A 27,136-nucleotide genomic window follows, 5' to 3' on the forward strand; every position below is an offset into this window, starting at 1 on the left:
ATTTGTATGTACCTTTGGAAACAAGAAAAAGATGGAAGAAAACAAATATAGAAAGAACAAATACATTCCTAATTTAAACAGTATAGCAAATAAATAAATGAGATAAGCTGATTGAGAGACTTAGAGGAGAAACTGTATAACTAAAAAAGTGATAAGATGCTAATTTTGTGTAAGAAAAAACCAGTAACTTTTACTCACAAAATGGAAATTCTTTTTATTGCTTGAAGACACTACTAGGAATCTAAGCTAAACTACTTTAAACTAGGAAATAACAGAGAAACTTTCTTTTAATCCACAGGATCACAGATTTTTTAACTAAAAGTGACTTTAGAGACTATCTAGTCTAACTGCTCCTTGCATATGAAATGAAACCAAAGCTCCTACCAGTTAAGAAACTTGCCATAAAGGTCACACAAGTAATAAATACAAGAAACCAGGATTTTAAACCTGGTTATCTGACTTCCAAAGCGACTACCTCTATATAACTCTATTGTATAAAGCCAGAGTAATTCTGTTTTCTTATCATTCCTAAAGATATATATTAAGGCCAGTTAGAAATAATTTTTGACTATTGTTAACAAATGTCCTTTAAGTTGTTAAACAGATGAACCTAAAAAGATATTTTCTAGAATTTCTGAAAGTAAAAAAACCCAAAAAACTACCAACCAACCAAAAAAACAAAAACAAAAACAAAACAAAACAAAAAAACCCAACCAACAACCAAAAAAAGGCCAAACCAAAAAAACCACATCCCAAACATAAAACCTTTTATCCTAATCTAACAGGAGTATTATCATTTTAAGACATGTTCTGGAAAATATTTGGAAAAAGTAGACCCTCATATTGAATAGCATGCTTATTTCAATGTGTCAATATGATTCTCTCATACACTTTTCTGATTCAGGAAGTAGTATGTTATGGTGTTATGGTTTTTATTCAAATGTTTTAAAGTATCTATCAAGTTTTCCTATAGATTGTATGCCAGCTATAGCGAATCTAGTTAAAAGGGAGAATTTAAAGAAGCAAATAAATAGATCATTAAATCCAAATGGTTCAACTAGGACTAAGAATCAACAGCTCATTTGCAGATCAACAGTTTCATATATTGAAATTTTGGTGGGGAGTCTTAGCATAAACTGATAAGAAATGTAACGTGCTCTCTGTCTCTTTAAGAGTGGTTAACACATTTATATATTAGGGAACCTGAAATTGGGATGGGGCTGACTTCCAGATTTACCTGATGAGAGATGGAAGGCTGCTGGATGGGCCCCTGCATTCTAGGGTTTGGTAACCCCACAGGAGCTGGCCTCCGTTGCACCTGCTGTCTCTGAGCCATTACCTGTTGCTGCATGTGTTGGAGTCGTAATTGAGCTAGGCTGATCTGTGTTGGAAACTTGGATAATTGGTTGGAAGATAAACCACCTGGTGGCTGTGAATTCTGTTCCACCACAGGATTCTGCTTAGGCAAATGGGGCTGGCTCTCTTTATCCTCGATTACTAAGGAACCTGATTAAAAAGAAAGTCAAATTTAATATTTTTCTAACAACTACTAAAACTGAATATCGTTTTAAAACCTAAATAGCAATCCCATGAAATAAGTTCATTAACTTAGAAGGCTACTACTACAATTATTTTACTGACTCTCATTATTAGCCAACTCATCAATTCACTCTCTGCATGATCACCCCACCCTTTCTGATCCGTTCATCCAACAAGTCAAGACACTCTCCTCTTAGTGTACACTGAAATTTTTTTTATCCATGCTTGATTTCAGAAACAAGGCCCTCAGTACAAGTTCTTGTTCTTACTTCATGAATTACTCAATAAACCAGCATGGTTCAGTCCTGTCCTCATTTTCTCTTCTTTCTATAAACTAACATTATCAGTAAAAGTCTACTTACTCACATGGTTTCTTTTTCTACATATATTACTGTTTCCCTCTGTTACCTCACTATCACTAGTACAACTATTATATCTATCCACATTAAAAATCTTGGGTGGGAGGGAATGTACCTCTCATTTATCCTACCACTTTAACCATTTCTCTTTACAATACCCCTATTTTCATTTTTCCCTTCAAAAGAAAGGTAGAAGAGAACTCAAATCCACATAATCAAGAAGATTCTAACCACTCTGCTAGACAAGCTGACCAAGGAGGCAAGGAGTTTTTTCCCAGTAGAAGTACACAGTTTGAATGGTCACCGTAAGGGATGCTACAAGGCAGATTATACACTGACCTGCCTAAGGAAAACTTCACTTTGCACCTGGATTACTGCAGTTGTCTCCTAACTTGCCTCCCTGAGATGGGAAATCTCAGCTTTTCTTTTTGGCTTTCAGGACATCCCAAATCTCTTCCATTTTAATTCTTACTATACCTTCACATAGACTCTGAAGAGAAGCAGCAGCAAACAAAGCCTTCAATATCTTTAAATACGCCATTCTCTCAACCTGCAATAGTGGCCTCATGTTCTTCATATCCCTTAAAATACATCTCCTTTTGGAGGTATTCCCTGAAGAATCCCAATTTACCACACCTCAGCATTTTAACTTACAGTAACATAAATATTTATATCTGCGTTCTGAGAGAGACTGGGTGAAAGTGATTCACAGTGTGTACACATGCGAGAAAGATACCATTTTAAGTTGGAGGTTTTTAACCTAGGAGTCATGGATGTCAAATAGGTTAGTGGAGAAATTTCCATTTGCATAGGGGAAAAAAATTAAAATGACTTGTTTCCATTATAATCCAATATATTTCATTGTATGCATTTAAAAACACTACTCCAAGCAGGGCATGGTGGTATATATTCCTGTAATCACAGTTACCAGAGAAACTGAGACTGGTAGACAGCTTGAAGTTCTGGAGTTTTAAGCTACAATAGGCTACTGATCAAGTGTCCCCACTAAGTCTAGCAGTGAAAGGGGGACAGCAAGCTGCCTCAGGAGGGCTGAACTGACCCAGGTCAGAAAGCAAGCAAGGCAAAGCTCCTATACCTATTAGGAATAGGATGGCACCCATGACTAGATGATGGACTTCAACCTGGGTAAGATAAGAAAAAGGGAGAGGGGGAAGAGAGAGAGGGGGAGAGAGGAAAAAAGGAAAAAAGAGGGGAGGGAGAGAGAGAAGATAGGAGGGGAAAGACACAAAATGAAAACACTGCACCTTATTTTGAAAAGGAGTTCATAGGCTTCACCAGACTACCAGAGGCCCCAGAACACACACAAAAAGGTTAAGAACCCCTGATTTAAGTCAATGTTTTTATGAGTGCAAACTATATTTACAGTCACAACTATTGCCCCAAACCTGACACTTCACCCTGCCTCTACATGTAACTGTACATAAGAGTTCAATGAACATTTACCCTAAACAGATGTCACCAACTCTAAACTGAACCTCTGGGATCTAAATCATAAAAAACTTTTTTCTTAGGTTCCCTTCACTTTTATGGCACTGTTGCTATGTCCAAAAATTGTCTCTTCCTTTTGTCTCTTAAAATTTTGCTAGCCATTAATTCTCTCGACATACTTTTTCCCCTACCCTGGTTTTGATTGTGACATTTTTGCTTTGAAGAAAATTCTGCCAATGAAGTATTAGTTGAGAGTTGTGGCCCTAGACCAGAGGTTCATAATCTAAGCTCTATGAAACTCTGTGTGTGTGGACATGCGCACATGCAATATTTAGATAACTGGATTTGGGGATAACTGGCTTCTTTGTATATTTAATGCATTTAAAAAATTATTTCCAGCAGTTCATAGGTTCCAGACTGCCGAAGGGATCAATGAGTAAAAATTGTTAAGAACCATTGTCATAAATACAAGGCATTCCACTAGATAAATGGATATCTTCATGATAACAGATTAGAGAAATAATATACATCAATAACATAGGCTAATAAAATTATTTAGAGGGAAATCATTTTTGATAGCATGTCAGCTAAACAGTGGCAAGTAAAACAGCAGACCTAGATAGGCAATACCCTACCTAAATTGAAAATATTTTGAGCCCAGAAGCTAGGATCACAGTGAAATTGAATGGTGTTATTGGTCACAGGTGAAGCATCACACCTGGCTCGAAGAAGATGCCGTAATCGATATGTGATCTAAACAAGAAATGTAAAAACATGGAACATTAATAGTTAACAAATATGTGACAATAGTAACAACATCTTAAGGTAACAAGGATGAAATAAACCTATATTACAAGCTGTATACACAAAACTTTGGCCTCCTCTCAATTCCAACCACTCAAAATCTGTCTATGTTCAGCTACTCAATCAACTGCCTGGATAGAAAAGAGTTGCAAGTAATGACGACAGTGACTAGGTTCTTAACAACTTCCCACTATTTTCTCTTTTTTCCCTTCTTTCTTGTGGCTTTCCCCTTTGGTTCTAATTCTTTACAACATGACTAATGTAAAATGTTTAATGTGATTGTACACGTATAGCCTACATCAGATTGCATGCTGTCTTAGGAAGGGGGGAACGGAGGAAGGGGTAGAAAACTGAGAACTCAAAATTTAGAGAAGTGAATGCTGAAAACTATAAAATAAAAAGCTTCCCAGATACAAAGAAAACTGAGCATTTGAAAAAACAAGCTATTTTAACTTTTTGAAAACTTAATATATATTCAGAAACTGTCTTTAGAAATACATAAATCAATATCCTAACTGTCCATTCAAAATTTGAATGTATCCACATAGCATCTGAGAAGCACACATAGTACAAAATCCAAAATTCGGAAGTGGAAGAGGAAATATTAGTTTAGTAACTGTAAGAAAAATGCCTGGTTTCAAATGGATGTTTAAAAAACTTTTTAGGGGCAGCTAGGTGGCGCAGTGGATAAAGCACCAGCCCTGAAGTCAGGAGGACCTGAGTTCAAATTCGGCCTCAGACCAAACACTTGACCCTTACTAGCTGTGTGACCCTGGGCAAGTCACTTAACCCCAATTGCCTAAAAGTAAAAACAAAAACAAAAAAAACTTGTTATAGCTGTGTGACCCTGGGCGAGTCACTTAACCCTGACTGCCTCACCAAAAAACAAAAAACATACAACCAAAAAAGACTTTTTAGCCTCCAGTCAAGAGGACCTCAGTTCAAATCCGTCCTCAGTATTTGACACTTACTAGCTGTGTGACCCTGGGCAATTCATTTAACCCTACTGACTAGCCAAAAACAAAAACAAAGAAAAAACCCCCCCCCCCCGCTCCAAACCTAAATATTTGAAAAGATACATATGACATATAACAAGCATGCCTTACAAAGTCTAGCATTGGTATTTCCATCTGCCATAAATCTAACCTCCTCCCCTCAAATTCAATTTAAGGTTGTCTAAAGCACCAAACTGTGGCTTACAATTAATGTGATACTAAAAGGTGATTCTGTAGCTGGAGGGTTTTTCCTAGATGAACTCCATTCCAACCATCTAGGAGTTAAATCTTATCTTACATACTATTATGACAGCGGCAGAGATATGAAGTTGGCCACATAGCACTTAAGAGGTAAAGACAGACTTTATACCATAGCTATTTGAAGAAGATTACTGTACTTGACAACAAGATGAAGAGCTGAAGGTGGGAGCCAAGTATGAATGGAAATACAGTGAAGTTATATACTTTGCTTAAAGATTAAAAAATAAAAAATTAAGATATTTATCTTTAATAATAAAAAATACAATGCAATGCCACATACAGGAAAAACTAATTTTTTAACGAATTAAAAATGTTTATTGATCTTCAACTATGTGGAACACAATGTGCCAGAGAAACAAAGGTGGAAAAAATGCAGGTAGTAATATAAAAGTATCACCTGTGAAGTAGGTTTTTTTTCCTAGATGTTCTTTGTAAATTAAAACAACATACAGGGAGGAATGGATTATAATTCATATAAATCTTCCTAGTTTTTGTGAATTCTGACAATTTTACAAATTTATTCTACTACATTATTGCATTTTATATATGAAATGCCAAAACTCCCTCTTACCAGGCGTTTGCTATAGAGCAGAGCTGTGCTGCTGCCACTTGAAACTGCCCATTTGGAAAAATGCATGACATGTTCCAACTGTTTTGAAAGCCCCGCCACTTCCTGCTGCTGCTGCATAAGTTTCATGCGGTGGTCCTTTGCAAGGCTCTGAAACCAAGAAACAAATCTGAGTTCCTACCTCTCACAGATGCTCTTTCATACCCCTACACTCCCATATATCTGAGGCCTAACCACCTAGTTAAAAGATAGTCAATATACCTCTTCACAACAACCAAATTCTTCGATGTCTCTCCATCTTCCTTCTATGAGCTACCATGCTAGAAAGGTGAAAAGGTAATCATTACTTTTAATTGGGCCTGACACTAGGATGAGCCCAAAGAAGACCCTTCATGCAATAGAGAGTTCTTTCATGCATCATTTGGTGAACCTTAGAGGAAAGAGATGACATCAAAAACACACTGGTGTTACTCCGTCTAAGCTCAAGAATTCTTTTACAGATGGAAAACCAGGCCAAGTTACTCCAGTCAGTCATGGCTCTAACATTCTTTGATTCTCTCGAAGGCTCACTGAACTAACATTATCCTGACCAAGGGAAAAAACAATTACTGAAGTGCTGTTCTTAGAAAAAGAAACTCCTCATTAGCTTTAAGAATGCTGAAATTTGCTTTTCAGTCTTTCCAGTTGAAGAACCACCAGGTTTCTATGACAAATCTCCAAGAGCCTGGTTATCACTGCCATGTACCACAGCAGACCAGCTCTGAATCCTCACTCAGACACTTACAGCACTGGGGTGTGACTACAGACCTTAGTCTCAACTTTTTGTGCTGCAAGACTTGTGGGGAGCCTGCAATGGAAATACCCACACTGACGCAGATTAGGAACTCTTCTGTTACTGAGAGTCTGAGTATTCCAATCACAACACACAGGCTTCCGGAAGTGATGCTACATGTCGGATTGAGGACCCAGATTTTCCCAGGCTGACCTTCTATACCTGCTTATACCAACCCTGCCTAAAATGGGGAGACTATACCTTAAAGCACTTATCTCATAGGGTTGTGGTAAAGATAATACAAGATGAAAAATGAAAAATGTTGAAAATCTTAAACTACCATTAAAGTCAGCTGTTATTATTTTAAACTAGATATTTTTAATTGTGCATATGTATTTGAATCTTATTTAACTTTGAAGATCTAGCTCAGGTCCTACCTTCTGCTAAGAAGCCTTTCCTTAGGGCTCCCTCAACATTTATTTTCTGTAACATTAGAAGGAACTGAGGGTACCAGAAAGAATACTGGATTTTGGCAATGGACGCAAAGTGAAATCTCAGATGGTTACTGAGACTGCAACCTGGGACAAATCATGTAACACTCTGGGCTTCAGTTTCCTGAACTGTAAAATGAGAATAATAATACTCAGGCTACCTACCTTAAAAGATGAGGAAAGCAGAGTTTCAATCTTCTTTGCAAAATGTTATCAATCCCCCACTTCCCTTAGAATGGGTAGCCTTCAAGGTTCTACGCCCTGCCTTCATTTCTCTATATACACTCTATCCCTTGATGATCTCATTTTTGCTGATGGGTTTAATTATATCTAATAGTTATATCTTTTAGGTGAATTCAGGTCCACACTGTTCTGAACTCTTTCTAGCTTTCCTACAATCAGCTCAGACTCACAATGTTCAAAACGTGATTCATTAAATTCTCTTCCTACCCAACCCTTCTTCAAACTACTTAGGGTACTATGCAGCCCCCAATTACTCAGTCTGGAAGCTTGAGAGTCATCCTTGACTTCTCCCTCATACTTCACAAGTGGTTACCAAGCACCCTCAGTACATCTGTCAGCCATTTTTTTCTCCACTTAATATAGATACAACACCCTGGCTCAGGCCTCTCTCCTGCCTGGACTATTATAATAGCCTCCTGTCTAATCTTACTTCCCACCCTTTGACACTCTCCTGCTCAAAAACCTGCAGGAGATACTTGCTGACTCTAGGATAAAATACACAAGTCAGAATCAGGTACTGGTCCTTCCTAATCTGGTTCCTATCTCATTTTGTTGCTTACTTTCATATAAATACTCTGAGGATTTAGCTATGTTCCAACTAAACTGGCATGCAAAGTCTTCTCCCAAATTTCACCTTCAATGTCCTACCTTCATGCATTCATATAGACCAACTCCCGAGACTGGAAAGTACACTTCCTCCTCACCAACTCTCTTTAAAACTGAGCAGAGATACTAAATGCTTTCTGGTCTCTCCAGTTTTAATACGCTCTCATTCTTCAATTTTCGTTATAAACACATATTAGGTTACAATTTAATTTTATTACCCTACCCTATTTTAATCTTTCTTTTATTCTGAACTTCTAAAGTTCACAAAAATCCAAATACAAGATCTTGCTACAATTCTAAACCACTCTGGGATAGCTATCAATGATCCCACATTGAATTGTTTGCACTTAATTAAAAAAAAAAGAAAGAAAAAAAATCATAAAACTCACCATTCACACTGGAATCTAGGCTTTGATGAGTTGAAAAGCCTAAGAGGACCAACGTTCCCTATACTTGGCCATATATACTACAAACAGCTAATCCAAATATCTTTATTTATGAACCAATAGCTCTTACCTCCCCTCCTTTCTTTTTCTTCTTAAGGCCAATCATAGAATAGGAGTGAGTATTAAGAGAATAAAGAGGCTTTGTATGGGCTTTTTTACGGATTGAGGACCTTAGATGATTAAAGCTATTAGCTGTCTAGAACTGGTTTGTTACACTTATTTCATGTTAGGACTAACAATCATAGTTGAAGTAGTCCGAAATGCTGCTTCCAAAATTACACTATGGGATTCTTGAGGTAAAAAGCAATCCTTTAGCTCTCAAAGTACCAAATACAAATTTCATAAATGTTGTGAACTACTAACAATTAGTTTTCTATTAATGTTACTCACTTATTCCCACTTGTTAATTTTCAAATGTTAACTATGATTTACTTTTGCAATGATTTATTCACTCAAATATTATTAATGGCGAAAAAGATGATAGAGGGAAAAGCTCTATTCATGATGAAATTCAACCATTCACAAGGAAAAATAATTTAATGTATTTCACTAAAAGACCAAACAGGAGGTAACTTTGCATACAGAAATTATTCAAAGCAAAATGTATAATTAAAAGTTAAGAGAAAAAAAATTTTTTTAAAAAATGAAGAGGCAGCTAGGTGGCGCACTGGATAGAGGTCCGGCCTTGGAATCAGGAGGACTTGAGTTCAAATCCAAACTCATACACAACACTAGCTGTGTGACCTTTGGCAAGTCACTTAACCCATTTCCTCATCCAAAAAGAAAAAAAAATGCAGAGCTGCACCCTAACTAAAAAGCAACCACGATTTTCTAAAGCTGATTTAAACTTCATAAATGCAAAAGAACACACATACTTTTCAAGGTAATCCTTGCATTTGCAAGGGACTTAAAATAGCTTACAAAGGGTTTTTTACAGAATTTCAGAGCTACAACACACCTAGGCATTTTCATACAAGAATCCCTATCAAGGTGAGCTAGGTGTTAATTTTGCTTGTTCACAGAAATTAAATGATCACACAGTTAACATGACAGAATTGGAATTCCAATCTGAATCTAGTACTATTTCCACTGGATAACACCATCTCAGAAGAAGGGAACTTACCTCTAGCTGATGCAGTAGAGCCTTCCCTTTTTTGTTTATTTCTACCATCAAGGTAAATATAGCAACTTTAATGTCCTGTTCCACCTGCTTTTGATTTTGATTTACTTCAATTATTCTGGAAAAAAAGAGAGGAATCTAAAGCTTAAAAATGAAAAGAAACTGTTGAAACTGATTAAATACCTCAAGTTAATTCAGAACATTTCCAGCTTCCAAGAGTTAATCAACTTCACAACGTACATTGGTAGGCTAAATTATCCATCAGCACAAAAACCAAGCAGTTGAAAGCTAATTGTGAAATTAAAATTTTGATAACAATCGTAAAAGCTTGAGACTAAGTTTTAGATTACCTTTCCATGAATGAAAATCACAAATCAAGAATCTGGATAAAGAAAAGGTAACCACATTATGTTTTAACAAATGTAATAGTATATCAGGAAAACTGAGGAAATGGACCTGAAGAAATCTTAACAAATAAACCCATTTCTAAAGTACAAATTTGCCTGACAGTAGTTTCTAGGGTGTTTTACTTCAATTGTTGGATTATGAATTTCAGTTGATTACAGCCAATAGGCTTTAAGAATTGCCTCTTTTTGGACCCACATGTACAAAAATATTCATAGCAGCTCTTTTTGTGGTGGCAAAGAATTGGAAATTGAGAGGATGCCCATCAATTGGGGAATGGCTGAGCAAGTTGTGGTATATGAATGTAATGGAATACTATTGTTCTATAAGAAATGATGAACAGGCTGACTTCAGAAAAACCTGGAAGACTTATATGGTCTGATGCTGAGTGAAGTGAGCAGAACCCAGAGGACTTTGTATACAATAGCAGCCACATTATGCAATGACTAAGAATGTTAAACTGAACCCTTCTCTGCATTACGAGGATCTAAGACATCTCCAGAGGCCTCGGGATGGAAAATGCTGTCCACATCCAAAGAAAGAACTATGGAAGTTGAATCGCTCTCACTTATTTTTTTACCTTAAGTTGAATTTTGTTTCATCTTTCTGATGGTTCCTCCTATTGGTTTTAATTTTTACTTACAACTTCACTAATGTGAAAATATGTTTAATGGGTATGTAAATGTAAAGCCTATGTCAGATTGTGCGCTGTCTTGGGGAGGGTGGGGGGGGAGAAAAAGGGAGAAAAAATTTTCAACTCAAAAGCATATGGAAAAAAAAATTTTAAAAAATAAAATTAAAAAAAAAAAGAATTGCCTCTTTTTTTCTTTGAGACCATACGATTCACCCATGTGATCAATAATAACTGATTTAAGTCTCAAGCACAATGACCAAGTGTTTTGTTCTGATTAACTCTGTTAGTATCTAAGAGTTTTGCCTTTGGAATAAAGATATAAGATTAAGATTTTCATGGTGGCTGACACAGATGGGGAGAAGAGAAGGGAGATAGATTTGATGGGCTTACAAAAGCTGAAAAATAGGTAGGGTTCCTAAAATAGGGAAACTAAACAATGCTTCACAGACATTGGTAAGCTAGTTTTTCCTCCCTTACAATTTTAAGAAAAATGGAAATATTTTCTATATTCTTTAGAGAACGCAGATACGTGGAACAAGGATTAGAAAGCAAGAGTTGAAGTCAAGGTGAACCCCTGTCACAAACTGACTTTATGAATCTGGGGCAAGAGATTGACAATCTCACTAAGCTAAGAGTGTCCTCACCTGGACTTCTATATGGCAATGAAATCGCAGATCCAGTCCCTATCTCTAAGGAAGAAGAAAATCTTTAGAGGAAAGCACAAAGAGGCAAAAGGAGAAAGTAGTAAGTGGAGTAAATGGAAGATAAAACAAATTAAAGGAGAGGACTGGTGAGTGGGACAAACTGGTGAAACAAATAGGATTACAAGAGTGGAAGGAACTTAAAGGTTTTCTAGTCCAACTCTCCTGGTTTTTAACAATGAGGAAATCGAGACTCATGGGAGACAGCAATTTTCCTAATGTTGCTTAAAGCAGAAGATTAGTTAAGAGTGTGATTCTGGAGTTCTTGTTGAGAATAAGGAATGGATGGTGGAAGGGTTTATAAAGTGCTTATGATATACCAACTAACTGTAAAAGTTTTAATCAGGGCTTAGGATTCAGGTATGAATACTCAACTCTTCCCAACAAACAAACCCAAAAAAAGCTACCTGGCAGGACAACGGGGATAATTGTGACATTGCTTGGCATGAAACAACCAAGTGATTTGTCTGGGTTCCAAATGTAGGTTGATCTTTTGGACAAAAAGGTGAAGAGACTCTACATCTCTCCACACTCCAGATTGTAAAGAATAATGAAATGTTTCTAAAGGAAGTGAGAGGCTTTAATGGGGGAAATACGGGGTAGATTAAGGAGGTGACCTTTGTCAGAAGATTAGAGTAGAACTATGTAACACAAAGGAAAAGGGAAAATGAGAGTTGTATACTTATAGCAAAAAACCACATTTGAGACTCAGCCTACAGGAGGGAGGCTGGATGCTCTGAGAAAGAAGCAGGTACCTATTCTTGAAAGAATGGTACAGCAGAAACAAAGAACAGCTGAGACATCATCCAGTAAGGGTCAAAGGAAGACTCAAAGGCATGGTTGATAATTCAGTTCTCAGAAGTACTGAGGCAAATGTCAATCTGATGACAAGGGAGAGAACTGCTATCTTCATATACCATGACTGTAAGATATAACAAAGAACTAAGACGTATCAAAGGAAATCCCTCACTTCTGGTGATTCATTTACATAATACAAATGATACTGACTGAAGAAACCCAAGTAGTACTGTCAAAGATGATGGAATTATTGGGTTAGGAAATAAAGACCACAGGGACACAGGTTATGTTTTCCTCACTGTTGTTCAATGAAGGTAAGGAATGTAGAAGACAAACAGTGATTTGGGATATGACGGCAGTGACGTAGAATGGAATTTGGAATTTGAGACGACAGCTGATAATATAGGGAGGATGTACAAAAAATACCTGCAAAGAAAAAGCTAACATATGGACAGTTAGGAAACAGGTCAAGAGGCCTGCACTGAAGCATGATATAACAAAGGGTATTTCAATTATGGAGCATTTCAACTTAATGGAATTCTACTGAAAGCAGAAGATCAAATAACTTCTCAATTTGCCTTAATCATGACTGCATCATTCAAAAGATGATGGAAATTGAAAGGAGAAATTTTATTTTGGACCTTGTTCTCTGCAGCGTGGCTGCTGGGGCCGCATAGTGCACAATGCACTAGCACTGAAGTCAGGAAGACCAGAGTTCAAAATCAGCCTCAGACAGCAAATAGTTAGCAGGATGATCCTGGGTCAATTAGTTAACCTTGGTTTGCTTCAGTTTCCTCTTCTATAAAACGGGGATAATAGTAGCAACTATTTCTCAAGGTGCTTGGTGAGGAACAAATGAGGTAATAATTGGAAAGCTTTCTGCACAGTGGATGGCAAATAGTAAATGCTATATAAATGTTAAGTTATTATTATCATCATCACTAACCAGGAAAAACTGGTTGCTAATATAAAATGATGGGAATTATAGGAAGAAAGCAATCAATCCTCTATAATTTATGATAGAAAAGAGAAAAACCAGGCATAACTGGATATACAATCTAAATCTGAGGGGAGCAGATATCAAAGACTTCAGAAAAGAATTTCAGATTTCAAAACTAAAATTTGACAGGAAAAGTCTACAAGATATCCTAAAAGGAATATGAGAGGCTCAAGAATTAAACCCTAAAGGCACAATGAGAAACAATTCCAACAACCGTTGGGAATTGTCTAAAGAGAATGATATGGACACAAAGATAATTTACCCTACAACTTAAGCCTTAAAAAAGAAAAGCACAAAGTCAATCAACAAGTATTTTCAAATGCCTGTGTGGCAGGCACTGTTAGAGATGCTGGGGATACAAAAACAAAAATGAAATATTCCCTGCCCTCAAACAGTTTACATCCTCTCATGGGAAGATGGAAGTAAGAGGAGGCAGGAGAGGAAGACCACTAGGAAAAGAGGTGAGATTGAACTGAGGCTAATAAAGGACAACAACAAAACCATTTTTTAAGCTGTAATAGGAAACAATGAACTCAAAAGAAAAGACAGTACCTAGACCAGGGGTCGAGGTACAAATCCCTGTAATAAAAGGATTTAATCTATAAAACTTGGACTCGGTCAAAAGGCTATACCCAAGGACCTACCTAGAAGGACACATGTGGCCTCAAGGCCAAAGATTCCCCACCCCTACTATAGATACTCTCTTTTCTTTGGGCGTCACTGTTTCCTATTACAGCTAGACCATTGTCCAAGTGGACAACAGAAAGCTGATAGAGATGCTCAACACTTAATCTGGCTGTTTTCTTTGGAAAGAATGCCTTTTATTGGAAATTAAAGAAGAAATGGCTAACATGGAGTTGATACCCAAGATAAGTAATGAGGAGGGCAAAAGACATCTTAGTTGGCCTGAGTTACTTGGAACAGATGAGGTTCATAGCTCTGTAAGGAAAGACTGGCAGATATAATCAGCAATCATGGTCACTGTCAGTAATAGCGGAAAAATTGTGTACAATGCCAAGATGACCCCTGGAACACTGGTGTGCCACTGGACATACATTCTGGTGGCCAGAGTCAAAGAATATGAATAAACTGGATGTTTAAAAAATAATTGCAATGATGAAATGCTAAAAATTAATGCTGAACAAGGTAAAAGCAAACAGCTGCTGCTCAAGATATTTCATATATTTTTAATATGAATTAGCACCATTCACATAATTTTCATAGAATCTAGAATAATTTTAATACATATATTCACAAAGCACAATATATAAAATTTCATGTGATTCATCACATAATAATTTGTTTAATTTCATAAATGAATTAGCTTAATTCAAATAATTTTAAAACCAGCATTTCTTAAACCCTTTAGCTATACTTAGATTTATTCTGTCTCACAGCGACAGATCTATTAGGAAATAGTGTTTACATTCTTACTTCCTTATTTTTCCTGTAGGGACTGGATTAAAATCAGAGTACCACTAGGAATTTACTGAATTTCAGGCATTTAATATGTTAGGGCTTTTATACCTTCTGACATAATCTCATTTTGTAATTATAGCTCTCATCTTCACACAAAAGGTGCAGAAAATTGCCTATGAGGACCAAGAATTTTTGAATTGCAGTATACTGTATTATTTATTCAAGTGGAAAAAAACAATCAAAACACAGCAATAACAAACTTTTAAAAAACTAATTAAATAAGAAGCTCTATACTCCTTCTGTAGCTCTAGAAAGAGCTAATTTTATTATATGAGTTCAATCTGGTTGGAGTACATGGGAGCTTCCATTTCCTGAGCTGTATGAGTTTTATTTTAGAGAATTTAAAAACATTTTTTTCCTTGGGTTAGGGACAAGTGGCTAGCCACAGATGTGGATGTATAGAAGGTCTTTTGAAATAAAATAAAAAAACTCAAACAAACCTACAAAATAAAGAACCAAACATTATTACTCAATGAATGAAAGGAAAGTGAATGGATGAATAAGATGTGACCCACTCAAATTGGAAGATGAAGAAATATGAATCTTCACTATTAAAGTAAGGATATCACTGCTCCAAATTTCAAAAAATCGTATTTAGTGTCTAAACAACAAAGAGATAATATTAATCAACCTGATAAGCTAAATCAAAATGAATCATCAAAGTATTGATTAAACAGATTTGTAAAAAGATTCAATACTGTGCAACTGCACTCTTTCACTGCCAGTGTTTCCAATAATGTTCAAGTGCACCTTTACTACACCTACTTATATACATAATTTAAAAAAAATATTTCCCCCCCTTCTTGGACTACTAGGTTAGCACAATGGATCTGGGTCTGGGGTCAGGAAGACCTGAGTTCAAATATGGCCTCAGATACAGCTGCGTCACCCTGGAAAAGTTATTTAATCTCTCCTGTGCCTCAGTTGCCTCATCTGTAAAAAAACTGTGAGGATCACATGAGAATAACTGAAGTTCTTAATACAGTGCCTGAAACACAGTATATGATATATAGATGCTAGCTATTATTATCTTCTTGCCTTGAGATAAATGTTCTTTAACAAATAATTCTAAGTTTACCTTTCTGGTTTCCTAGCCTATAGTACAACTGTAAAAGCAAAATGGAAGGTCAGATAAAGGGGAATGGTAATCATAGACATATACAACCTAATCTAAAGAAGTCCCATCCATTCCCAACCCCTTTTACTCCATTGCCCTTGTAGGCAAATCACAAAGAACTTTATTGTCAGATAGTTTTCATAACGGTGTCTGCTGTAATTAATGGCTAAACTGCATTTAGACTCAATTTAAGGAGGAAAGTACATAAACTTCAGAAGATACCACTTGACCAAGAATTATCTCATTTCTGGGGAATTACACAACTAAAAACAGTCTGAGCAGCATGAACAAGTAGATATTTCTGCAATTATGAAATTTTAAAGAGCCATTCACCAAAGTTTTTAGCAATATCACATGGCAAAAATTAATGAAAACAATTATCTAAAAGTCACTACAGATTGCAAGATAAAATATTTTTATAATAAAATGATTGACTAATAGTTTATTACCTGTTTTGAATTTGATTTCCAGTAAACTTTATGTATTTTGTTTTTTCCATTAGCTTAGTAATTAATGTATCTATGATCACTTTTTGATTCTGAAAAGCTTCTTCAATAAACTGATATCTGAAGAAAAGTAAATTAACACATTAAAAAAATCTAATTGATCTACAATCAAAACAAATTCACATAGCTAAGACAAAGAATGATATTTTGGTTTGTTACAAGTAAGGATTATCAAGTAATTGTTTATTAATGGCATTTAAAAAAAACTGTTCCAACAATTTGGTTCTGTGATAAATTGCTCCTGGTATGGTAAAAATCACGCATAGACAAATTACAAAAACTACAGTGGATTCATTATTACAAGAATTTGTTCCATTTAAAATAGAACAATTCAAAAGATAATTCAAAATGAAATAAATTTATCAGTCCTATTTCAGGTAATGGCTTTTTTTTTGATTGATAGGGTAAAACATGAGGTGGCAGTCCTTTCTTTGATAAGTTAAATATAATTGTATCTTAGTTCAAGGAGCCCCCAATACATGTGAGTGTATACATGCATATGTGTGTGTGTGTGCCCGCAAGCGCGCGCACCTGCGCATGTGTGTATACATATATCTGCCATATATTTATCTCATCTGACCTGGCTGAGTTCTCCTATCTTCTTCACACCAAAAGCCAGCTAAAGTGAACAATCAGAATAAGTTATAGGCAGGCCTGAATTACTAGTTTCTCATTTGGTTCTGAAATTTCTATGGATGCTGCAAAAGGTGTATCTTCTACTAAAAGTAAAGGCTTAAATACATTTCAGTATTAAGAACATACTTAAATTGACTTTTGAGGAGGTGGAAGGGACAGATATCCATCTTCTACAGCACACTAGAATTAATAGCCTAGTTTGGCCTCCTCAGAACAAAATACATGATAAAAAAAATTAAAGGTACAGATGTAATGGAACAATATCACGTTCTAGGAAATGATGAAAAGTTTTTGAGAAACTAGGAAAATGATAAAAACTGATACAGAGTAAAGTAAGCAGAACTAAGAAAACAATTTATATAATAACGACAGATGAGGTAAAGGCAAACAAAAACCTAAGACCTTGGATTAATATAATAACTAGCCACAATCCATATAATCAATTATTAAATATGTTACAAACCTCTTGACAGAAAAGTGAGGGATGAAAAATATGAATGTAACATATATATATGGGAAACTGTTTTCCTAGACCAGGGGTGGGTAACCTGGGGACTCCAGGTCACATGTAGCCCTCTGGGTCCTAAAATGCAGCCCTTTAACTGAATTCAAACTTCACAGAACTAATCCCCTTTCCCTTAATAAAAAGATTTGTTCTGCAAAACTTGGACTCAGTGCAAAAAACAAAACAAAACAAAAAAAGGCTGCACCCAAGGACCAAGAAAGCTATAGGTTCCCCACCACTATCCTAAACCATGCATTATTTGTTACAAGGGTTTTCTTCTTCATTCCAGGGAGACCCTTGGAGAAAGCTAGGGGGAGTGAAAGGTAGAAGACAGATGTTCACTGAAAAATAGTGTTATTAAATTACTATGCATTCCAAGGGTACATTAAAGAGCACAAGAAAGCTAGAATGTGTCTACAAATACATTATATAATAATAAACTGATCTATAAAATTTTAAAAATAAACTAGCTTTTTGTGAACCATTAAATCTTACATCTAGTCCTCAGACTCTCTGAAGTTCTCTAAAGTGAGAAATCTAAGCCCTCCCTCCCCAATTATTTTCGTGTACTAAGTCAAATATAGCTGATTAGCAGCACAGTAAGTATTGAAAGCCTAAGTTTCACAGAACCTCAGAACTAGAAGTGATGTCAGAGGCACTCTAGTTAAACCCAGGCCTGACACCCAAATTGCTTATATTATATGCTCAAGAAGAGAGGACTCACTAAGCACCTGACCAGGAAGCTCATTATCCTTTTGGACAGCTAGGACTATTATGAAGGTTTCTTTTATGTTGGGCTTCAATTTTCCTTTCTACTGCTCCTAGTTTTACCCTCTGAGGCTAAGCAGATTGAAGTTTAAACTCTTTATCCAAAACTCAGTTATTAAAAACTCTCTATGTCCTCCGGTTAATCTCTCCCCTTACCTATCCCCACAAGTGCTCTCACCATCTTGGTCACCATCTCTAGTACTCTGTCCAGCATGTGATGCAACAATAAAGGTTATGTTTGATGAAAACTATGGCAACGCAGTACTCAATATAATACTCCAGGTGTGTTCAGATCAAGGCAGAGAATGAGAATTATTGCCTCTGATGTTTTAGAAACTATAATGCTCTTAATGCAGATTAAAATAGCATTAGATTATTTGGTTGCCATGTCATAGGGATGATTCATATTTAGTATACTGAAACCCAATCTTATCCAACTGGAAATAATATCTAGCTGTGGCTCTTTATGCTTGTGTTTGGGGTGTAGATTTTTTGCACCAAAGTGAAGAATTTTAACGTAAATTAAATTTGGCAGTAACTAATTCCTCTTGTTGAAACTGTTTTGGATGCTGACTCCCTAAAAATACATCACTCATAAAATTCAAAAGCATGTCATTAACCCTTCATTCAGTCACTGAAAAAGAATATTGATTAACACGGAGAAGAGATTGGATCCTTAAGGCACTTCAGTAAAGATTTCCCCTCTATATTAATGGAATTGCTGAATGCTATAGGGCTTGGTCAATCTGAATCTAACCTAACTATATTTTTTGCTAGCACACATCTCTTGATCTTCTGCATAAGGATAACATGTGGGGTTTGTGAAAGCAGCGCCCTGATTTTGTTGCATTAGCATGGTGTCACTACTCTTGATGGAGCTGCGTTTGGCTTTCTGTTTCCGGCTCCCAATCCAAAGCTCTCCATTACATCATAGTATCTTAATTTTACTACCTGGTGCCTGTTTTACAAGATATTCAGGTCTTATTTACATGTACAAAGAACCATCCCTTTTGGTCATTTACTGCTGGCTTTAAACTGAGAGGAAGGACTTAGACCAGGGTTCAATGAGGCCTCTTACAAACACATTATGGCTATGTGAGCCCAGGTGAGTCATGTAACCTTTCATTACTCTAGACCAGTGATGTGTGTGGTGTGGGTGGTGATTAAAATTTCGAGTTCTACCTCAATTACATATTACTTTGTTGTTACCTATGCTCCTTATGTTCTAATAACTGGCAGTCTCGGCATGTCAGTTTGTCACAGGTCTCACAATAGAGCTTCAGCTGCTCCTTTTTGTGATAAGGGCAAAATACTGGTCTCTGACTGGTCACACCAACAGCTTCTGTAGAGACAATAGGAGTCAGAATTCCTATTAGTAAAAAGGGAAGAGAGGAAGAAAAAGTTGATTAAACTGCTAAAAATCAAGTACTTTTATTTGAACTTTGATCTTAGTATTATGTTAAAAAAAAATCCAAGTTACATCCACATCCCAAAGAAAACTAGAAACTAGAGATAAAATACTGATGTAAAAGACTAGAAAAAAACTACAGGATTCAGAGAAGGATGGGAAAACCTATATGAATTGATGCAAAGTGAAGTAGGCAGAAATAAGAGAGGAATATATGAAATGATCTGATGAAATATATAAACTATTCTAAAAGGCAGCTGGACCTTTTAAAAATTTAATGACCAATCAATCTCAAATCCAAAGAACAGATTATTAAACATACTTTCCCTCCTCTTGGTAACGGGGTATGGGACTTAACTTAGGGAAGTGAGATAGAGTCAATGCTTCAAGGTACTTTGTAAAAAATGATTTTGTTTAACTGTTTCTTTGTAACAAGAATGGTCCAACAGAAGTACATTTGTTGGGATGTTAGGAAATTCCTGTGATATAAAAACAAATGACATCATTAAAATCAAAAAACAAAATAAAAAATGAAGAGTTCAAATAGATAGTCTAAGCTCTCTTACAGATCTACATCTAGGATATTATGATGGCAATCTCAAAAACCCTACTTTTTTTTTTAACCTCCATGTTCTCTTTTTATTCAAGATCTAAATGAATCATACAGTGATGTGCAAATTACTTTGCGTAAACAATGATTAACATATAGTTTCACTATGTGCCAGTAACTGTCATGTTGTTAGGACTTCACCTATAAGATATAAGGCCCAATTACATAATCCTCTGTTAGCAGAGCTCTGGACTTTATGCTATATGTAAACATCTCCTTTGTAGCATTTCTTAATTATGTGGTTTTTAAGAAAGGATCTTGGGTGTAGCTAAGTGCCACAGAGCATGGGCCCTGGAGCCAAGAGGACCTGAGCTCAAATGTGACCTCAGACACATAATACTTCCTAGCTGTGTGACTCTGGGCAAGTCACTTAACCGCAATTGCCTCACTATTGTATTGTATTGTACTGTATTGTATTGCCAATACTATTGTCCCATAAGAAATGATGAACAGACAGACTTCAGAAAAACCTGGAAAGACTTGCATGTACTAATACGGAGTGAAATGAGCAGAACCAGCAGAATGTTGTACACAGTAACAGCCACGTTGTGTGATGACTAATATTGATGGACTTACCCCTTTTTCAGCAATGCAAAGATCTAAGACATCTCCAAAGGCCTCATGATGTCAAATGCTATCCACATCCAAAGAAAGAACTATGCAGTGTGAATGCCGTAGCTACTCTCAGCAATATAATGTACCATGACCACTCTGAACGACTTAGGCTGAAAAACACTATCCATCCCCAGGGAAAGAACTGATGGTGTCTGAACACAGATTGAAATAACTTTTTTTCCCCATTTCTTTATTGTTCTCAAGGTTTTTTTTTGATCTATGTTTTCTTTCACAACATGACTATTATGGATATGTTTTATATAACTACACATACATATATGGAATTGTTTGCCTTCTCAAAGAAAAAGGGTGGGGAGGGAAAAATGGAGAATGGGAGAGACTTTGAAGCTCAAAGTTTTAATAACAAATGTTAAAAAAAAAAAAAGCCAAAACCACACAGCTGCTAGGCATGTTACTTCTCTTGCCACAGTAAAGAACACAAAACCAAAAGCAATCAGGATTGGGATGGGACTAATTTGTCCTTATGAAACTCACTATTTAGAATAAGAATATAATTAAAACTGTTGTCAGCATAAGGCCAGGTGAACCTGTAAGATCTAGGCAGCTTCATCAGATCACAACACTGTAACTTTGCTATAACTTACTTGTATACAAACACATGTTTGATGGGTGACCTTGGCTAAAACATTTAATCTCTCTCTGAACCTCAGTTTAACAACAAAATGGGGACACTAATTCTTATACTGACTACCCAACAGGGCTAACTCTGGTAAAATGTCCGAAAACCTTGAAATGCTATATAAATATAAATGCTATATAAAGAAAAGAGCCTACTATGTTCCAGAAACTGTTCTAAGAGTAGAGGATACAAAAAAGGGCAAAAATAAGGTCCCTGCTTTCATGGAATTCATACTCAAAAAGGAGACATAATATGCTAATAATTATGGATATAGGAGATATAAACATACATGAGGGAAGGTAGTAGCAGGGGGAGTAGGGGGAATGGGCTATTTATTTTAGTCCACTGAATCTATTTCATTCAATTTTTAATGCAATAATATATCATTTTTATAATGACTGCTTTGTAAAAAAAAAACACACACAAAAAAACCAAAACACGAACTTGTGCATGGATTAACAATATAATTAGATATAGCTGCATTAATTTCCCCTGCTTCCTACTTTTCCCTATTACATCTATTTACATTCTGGGCTTTTTATTCCTTGAAATGAATTTTATCATGTTGGCTAATTGTAAGAAGTAGTATTTTATTTATTTGGACCTAAGGCACAGCGTACTGTAATTTGGCCAATATTGTGATTTCTTTTCTTTGTTGGTACAGAGCAGCAATAGACCTTAACTATTATTTTAAACTACTTAAGTATTTCTTTCTATAAAAACTGATTTGTAGTTAAATCCTATTGATATTTATCAGTGTCAAAATTCTCAATTCTCAATACAATCCTGAGATATATTAAGTCACATTTAGTAAATTAGCAAAGATGCTTAAAAATGTCAAGTTTTAGAGGCCATGGGAAGACACTCTAATTCACTGCTTCTGGCAATGTTAAATGGTCCAACGAGTTAAAGAAAAGTATGGAGTTATACAAGAAAGATTACTAGTTAGGCATTGAACTAGAAATTATAGTAACTGACCTATCCCTCACTCTTGCCCCACCAAATTTATTGGTAACAAGAAAACAACATACTAAAATAGACATAGATACAAATAAATTCAGAGTATCATTTGTGCTAAGAAAAAGCTAGACATAAGACATATCTAATGACTGTGGAGGGCTGGACATAAGATATAGGAATATAAGAGTATTAGTATGCTGAATGACAATTAAGAATGCAGGGGAATATGGGAAGATTCACAGAATTGATTTAAGAGTGAAAAAAATCATATATTCCATTGTGCTATCAGAAATGACGAGCAGGCAGAGTTCAGAAGAACCTGAAAAGACTTATTATATGAATTGATGCTGAGTGAAATGAGCAGAACCAGGAGAACAGCCACATTGTGCGATGACTGACTTTGATAAGACTTAACTCTTCTCCACAATGCAAGGATGGAAGACAACTCCAAAATACTCATGATGGAAAATACTATCCACATCCACAGAAAGAACTTTGTGGGGTCTGAATGCAGACAGAAACATACTATTTGGTCTCCTTTTCTTTTGTTTTGTTTTTCTTTCTCATGGTTCCTCCATTAATTTTAATCTGTTTTTTACATAATGACTAATGTGAAAATGTTTAACATGAAATGTATAAGCAGAGCCTATATCAGCTGCACGTCATCTTGGGGAGGGGGAGGAGAGGTAGGGAGAGAAAATTTAAAACTCAAAATCTTAAGGAAGTGAATGTTGGAAACTAAAAATAAATTAATTAAAAAGAAAGAAAGTAGATATTCCAGAAGGCAAAGAAGCTAGGATTACAACCAGGAATCACCTATCCAGAAAAACAGTATAATTCTTTAGGGGAAAAAAAGACATTCAATGAAATGGAGGAATTTCAAACCTTGATGAAAAGACCAGAGCTTAATAAGAAAATTTGGCTTTCAAATATAAGACTCGAGACAAACAGAAAGGTAAATCACTAGGGACTTAAAGTTAAATTGTTCACATTCCTACATGAGAAAATAGTTGTAAGAACTTTGTTATTATTAGGGCAGTTAGGTGGAGTATACAAAGACAGAGAGCACAGGTGTGAGCCGAATACGAAGGCATGATATTTTAAAAAAGATAAAATTAAAGGGAGAAAGGGAAATGTACTGCGAGAAAGGCATGAAAAAGCTTCTACAGCAGAGGGGAAGACGTGAGAAGTGTGGGTGTAGGAGCGAGTGAACCTTACTTTCATCAGAATTGGCTCAAAGAAGGAATAACATACACACTCAATTGGGTACAGAAATTTATCTTATAAAAAATAGGAGGGGAAGGCTGTGTGTGTGTGTGTGTGTGTGTGTGTGTGTGTGTGTGTGTGATATAGAATGGAGGGCAGACTGGGGGAGGAGGTAGTCAAAAGCAAAACACTTTTGAGGAGGGACAGGGTGAAAGGAGAGAGTGAATAGAATAAACAGGAGAGAAATAAATTTTTTGTTAATTAATTTATTTTTGGTTTAACATTCACTTACATAAGATTTATAAGTTATAAATTTTCTCCCCCTCCCTTTCCTCTCCCCAAGACAGTGTGCAATCTGATACAGGCTTTACATTTACAAGTTCATATTAAACATATTTTCACATTAGTCACGTTGTAAAGAAGGATTAGAACCAGTGCACACCCTTTGACCTAGCAATACCACTACTAGGTCTGTATCCAAAAAAAGTTAAAAAACAAAAAGGAAAAGGACCAATAAGTAAAAAAAAAACTTTTAGCAGCTCTTTCCTGGGGGCAAAGAACTGGAAAACGCCCATCAACTTGGGCATGGCTGAACAAATTGTGCTATGTGATTATGATGGAAGGTTACTGTGCTATAAGAAACGATGAGCAAAAAGCTCTCAGAAAAACCAGGAAAGACAGATGAGCTGATGCAAAGTGAAATGTACCATATACAAAGAAACCGCAATGTAAGATGATCAGCTGTGAATGACTTAGCTATTCCCAGCAATACAATGATCCAAGGCAACTCCGAAGGACTTATAATGAAAAATGCTATCCACCCCTCAGAGAAAACACTTCAGTGTCTGAATGCAGATCGAAGCACACTTTTTTTTACTTCATTTTTTCTTGAGTTTTTTTCTTTTTTATGTTTTCTTTTACAACAAGATATTATGGAAATGTTTTGCATGACTACACATGTATAACCTACATCAATTTCCTTGCTTTCTCAATGCGGGTAGGGGGAGGAAAGAAGGAAGAAAAGGAGAGAATTTGGAATTCAAATTATTAAAATGTATGTAAAAAATTGTTTTTACATGCAACTGGGAAAAAACAAAATATTAAAGGATAAAAAAATAAAGAGAAGACATTCACATTATTAGTGAGAAGCTGGAACAAGATTTACTTTGCATCAGGCAAATCTTGAAGAGTTCAACAGAAGAGAGACAGCACATTAATAAATGAGAGTTATGTAAAACAAAAGATATCATTAAAATTAAAAAAAAAATGCAATCACAAAACTTACCAGAGGATCTAGCACACAGTAGGTACCATACATGTTTTACGTTGTTGTTATTACCAACATATACACAAACTAACTGAGATCAAGCACCCACCTACATATGAGGATAAAAGTGACAGAAATGATCACAAAAGATAAAAATAGATTACACAGATTACATGAAATTAAAAGGGGTAAAAAAAAAGTTTAGTCAAATTACTCTGACCAACCATGAATATTTCCTGTTTTCTCACCTTGCTGCACCATTTTAGGTGCTTCTCTACTTTTCTACCGTGCCCCAAAAGCTAATTATAGGAAAAACCTCATCACGCTGCAAGATCCCATAGGCCTTGGTATTCTACCTCATTATCACCCTCCACTGCTCTGACTGAAGGTTGGAACCATGACTTCAAAACCTCCATTAAAAGGCATACTACTTTAGGACTTCTCTGGTTTTTCCACCATGCCCCAACATTGGTTACCTTGCCTAGCAGTTAGGCCAATCCCCAACTTTTCAGCTTCTTTTTGTGTCTCGTATTTCCCCCTTAGCTCCTTGAGGGAAAGGGCTATCCTTTTTCATATTTGTACTCCCAGCTCTTAGTACAGCGCCCAGCACATTGATATTTACTGACTGGATAGACATTTATTAAACAACTAGGTTTCACCAGACAGTAGACTGAAACAGGCGATTCTGAGGAGGTTGTAGAAAGACAAGCATATTAACATTGCTAGCAGGGCTGTTAATTGCCCAACAATTCCAGAGAGAATATGGAATTATGATAAATCACTAAATGGGTCAAATGCTGAGACTACACTCAAAAGAGATCAATGAAATAAAAAACTGTTTCTGGCAGCTTTTTGTGCAGAAACAAAAAACAAAAACAAAATAGACACCCACTGATTGGGGAATGTCTAAACTAATCATGGCTCATGAATTTAGTAGAATGTTACCACATAAGAAATGAAAAACATAGAGAAGTATAAGAAGACCTGCACAAACTGATGCAAATTAAGCAAAAAGAAAATATACACAAAGGCTGCAACAATATAAATGAATGACTACTGAAATGATAATGATCGAAGCATATCTCTGAAAAGAGGAAAAGACATAAGCTTCCATGCGTGAGACTGATCAGTGACAGAAGACTGTTGACTGTGAAATACTGCACATGTCAAATTCAGCAGATATTTAATTTTCCTCCCATTAAAAAAAAATTTCTTAGTTACAATGGGTGGCTTCTTAAATTTAAGAAGGAAAAACAAAGTAAACTAAATCCTGAAAAGATCACATATTTATTATTTGTCTTTTTGTGAATATACTAGGCAATTAGGTGACATAATTGGAGACTCTCTTATATATATATATATATATAATGTATATCATAAAATATACATTTATATTTGTATTATCCATATCTTACCAATCTGCCTATCTACGAATTCCAATCCTGCCTTAGACACTAGCTGGTTAACCTTGGCTGAGTCAATTAACTTTTCAAACTCAGCTTTCTCATCAGTAAAATGGGAACACAGGAAGGAAGGAAATATGCATTTACTTAGCATCTACTATGTGCTAGGCACTTTGACTAATGTTTTATAAATATTACCTCATTTTATCCTCACAGTAATATTGAGAGGTACATGCTATCATTTCCATCTTAAAGATGAGAAGAAGACTAAAACAGAAAAAGGTTAAGTTAAGTGACTTGCTTTGCACACAACTAGTAAGATCACACAGCTAGTAAGTATCTGAGGGTGAATTTAAACTCAGGTGTTCCTGACTACACACAGGGTCAAGCGACACCATCCACTGTAGCTTTTAGTTGTCCCTAAATGAGATTAACACATGTAAAGTCACTTTGCCAATCGTAAAGCTCAATACACATGATAACTACTATTATGTACTATGTAAGGGTTTTTTTTTAGGGGGTTAGGAAGGGGCAGGTGCTCAAAATGCTTTCCCTTACTTTAAAGAAACTCACCAAAATAAAAAAGCCTCAGTTGGATCTGTGGTCCCTATGAAACTACTGTCTTCAGACAACTCTTCCTTTCTTCCTGGAGCTTTTACACTGCTCTAATGCTTTGAAATTTGTTCTTCCCAAATTGTTGGTACATGTCAGATGCATTTCTCTAAAAATTATGATTTCAATATGATGACATAACCATACCCCTTCATCACATCAAGTTTACTATCATTTTTATTTACAGTGCCAATGTTGACTTTTATCACCTTC

At 35.8% G+C, this 27,136-nt stretch overlaps 1 protein-coding gene across 4 annotated transcripts in view; it reads right to left on the bottom strand.

Moving 5' to 3' along the window:
• Nucleotides 1-27,136, bottom strand: part of TRIM24 (tripartite motif containing 24) — a 105,086-nt gene that overhangs the window by 27,707 nt on the left and 50,243 nt on the right. For 2 of the 4 annotated variants that reach the window (XM_078153505.1, XM_020997965.2), the window contains exons 4-9: nt 19,412-19,544; nt 16,237-16,353; nt 9,657-9,771; nt 5,979-6,125; nt 3,983-4,100; nt 1,340-1,506 (exon numbers count right to left, since the gene is read on the bottom strand). In XM_078153505.1, the coding sequence (XP_078009631.1) occupies nt 1,340-1,506; nt 3,983-4,100; nt 5,979-6,125; nt 9,657-9,771; nt 16,237-16,353; nt 19,412-19,544 (797 nt within the window). Of the gene's footprint in view, nt 1-1,237; nt 1,507-3,982; nt 4,101-5,978; nt 6,126-9,656; nt 9,772-16,236; nt 16,354-19,411; nt 19,545-27,136 lie in introns of all 4 variants that reach the window. The other 2 variants (XM_020997962.2, XM_020997961.2) reach the window with 1 other exon arrangement.

This window comes from Phascolarctos cinereus, unplaced genomic scaffold (assembly GCF_003287225.1).
Source record: "Phascolarctos cinereus isolate Bilbo 61053 unplaced genomic scaffold, phaCin_HiC Scaffold_1;HRSCAF=81, whole genome shotgun sequence".
In the NCBI taxonomy this organism is placed as follows: Eukaryota; Metazoa; Chordata; class Mammalia; order Diprotodontia; family Phascolarctidae; genus Phascolarctos; species Phascolarctos cinereus.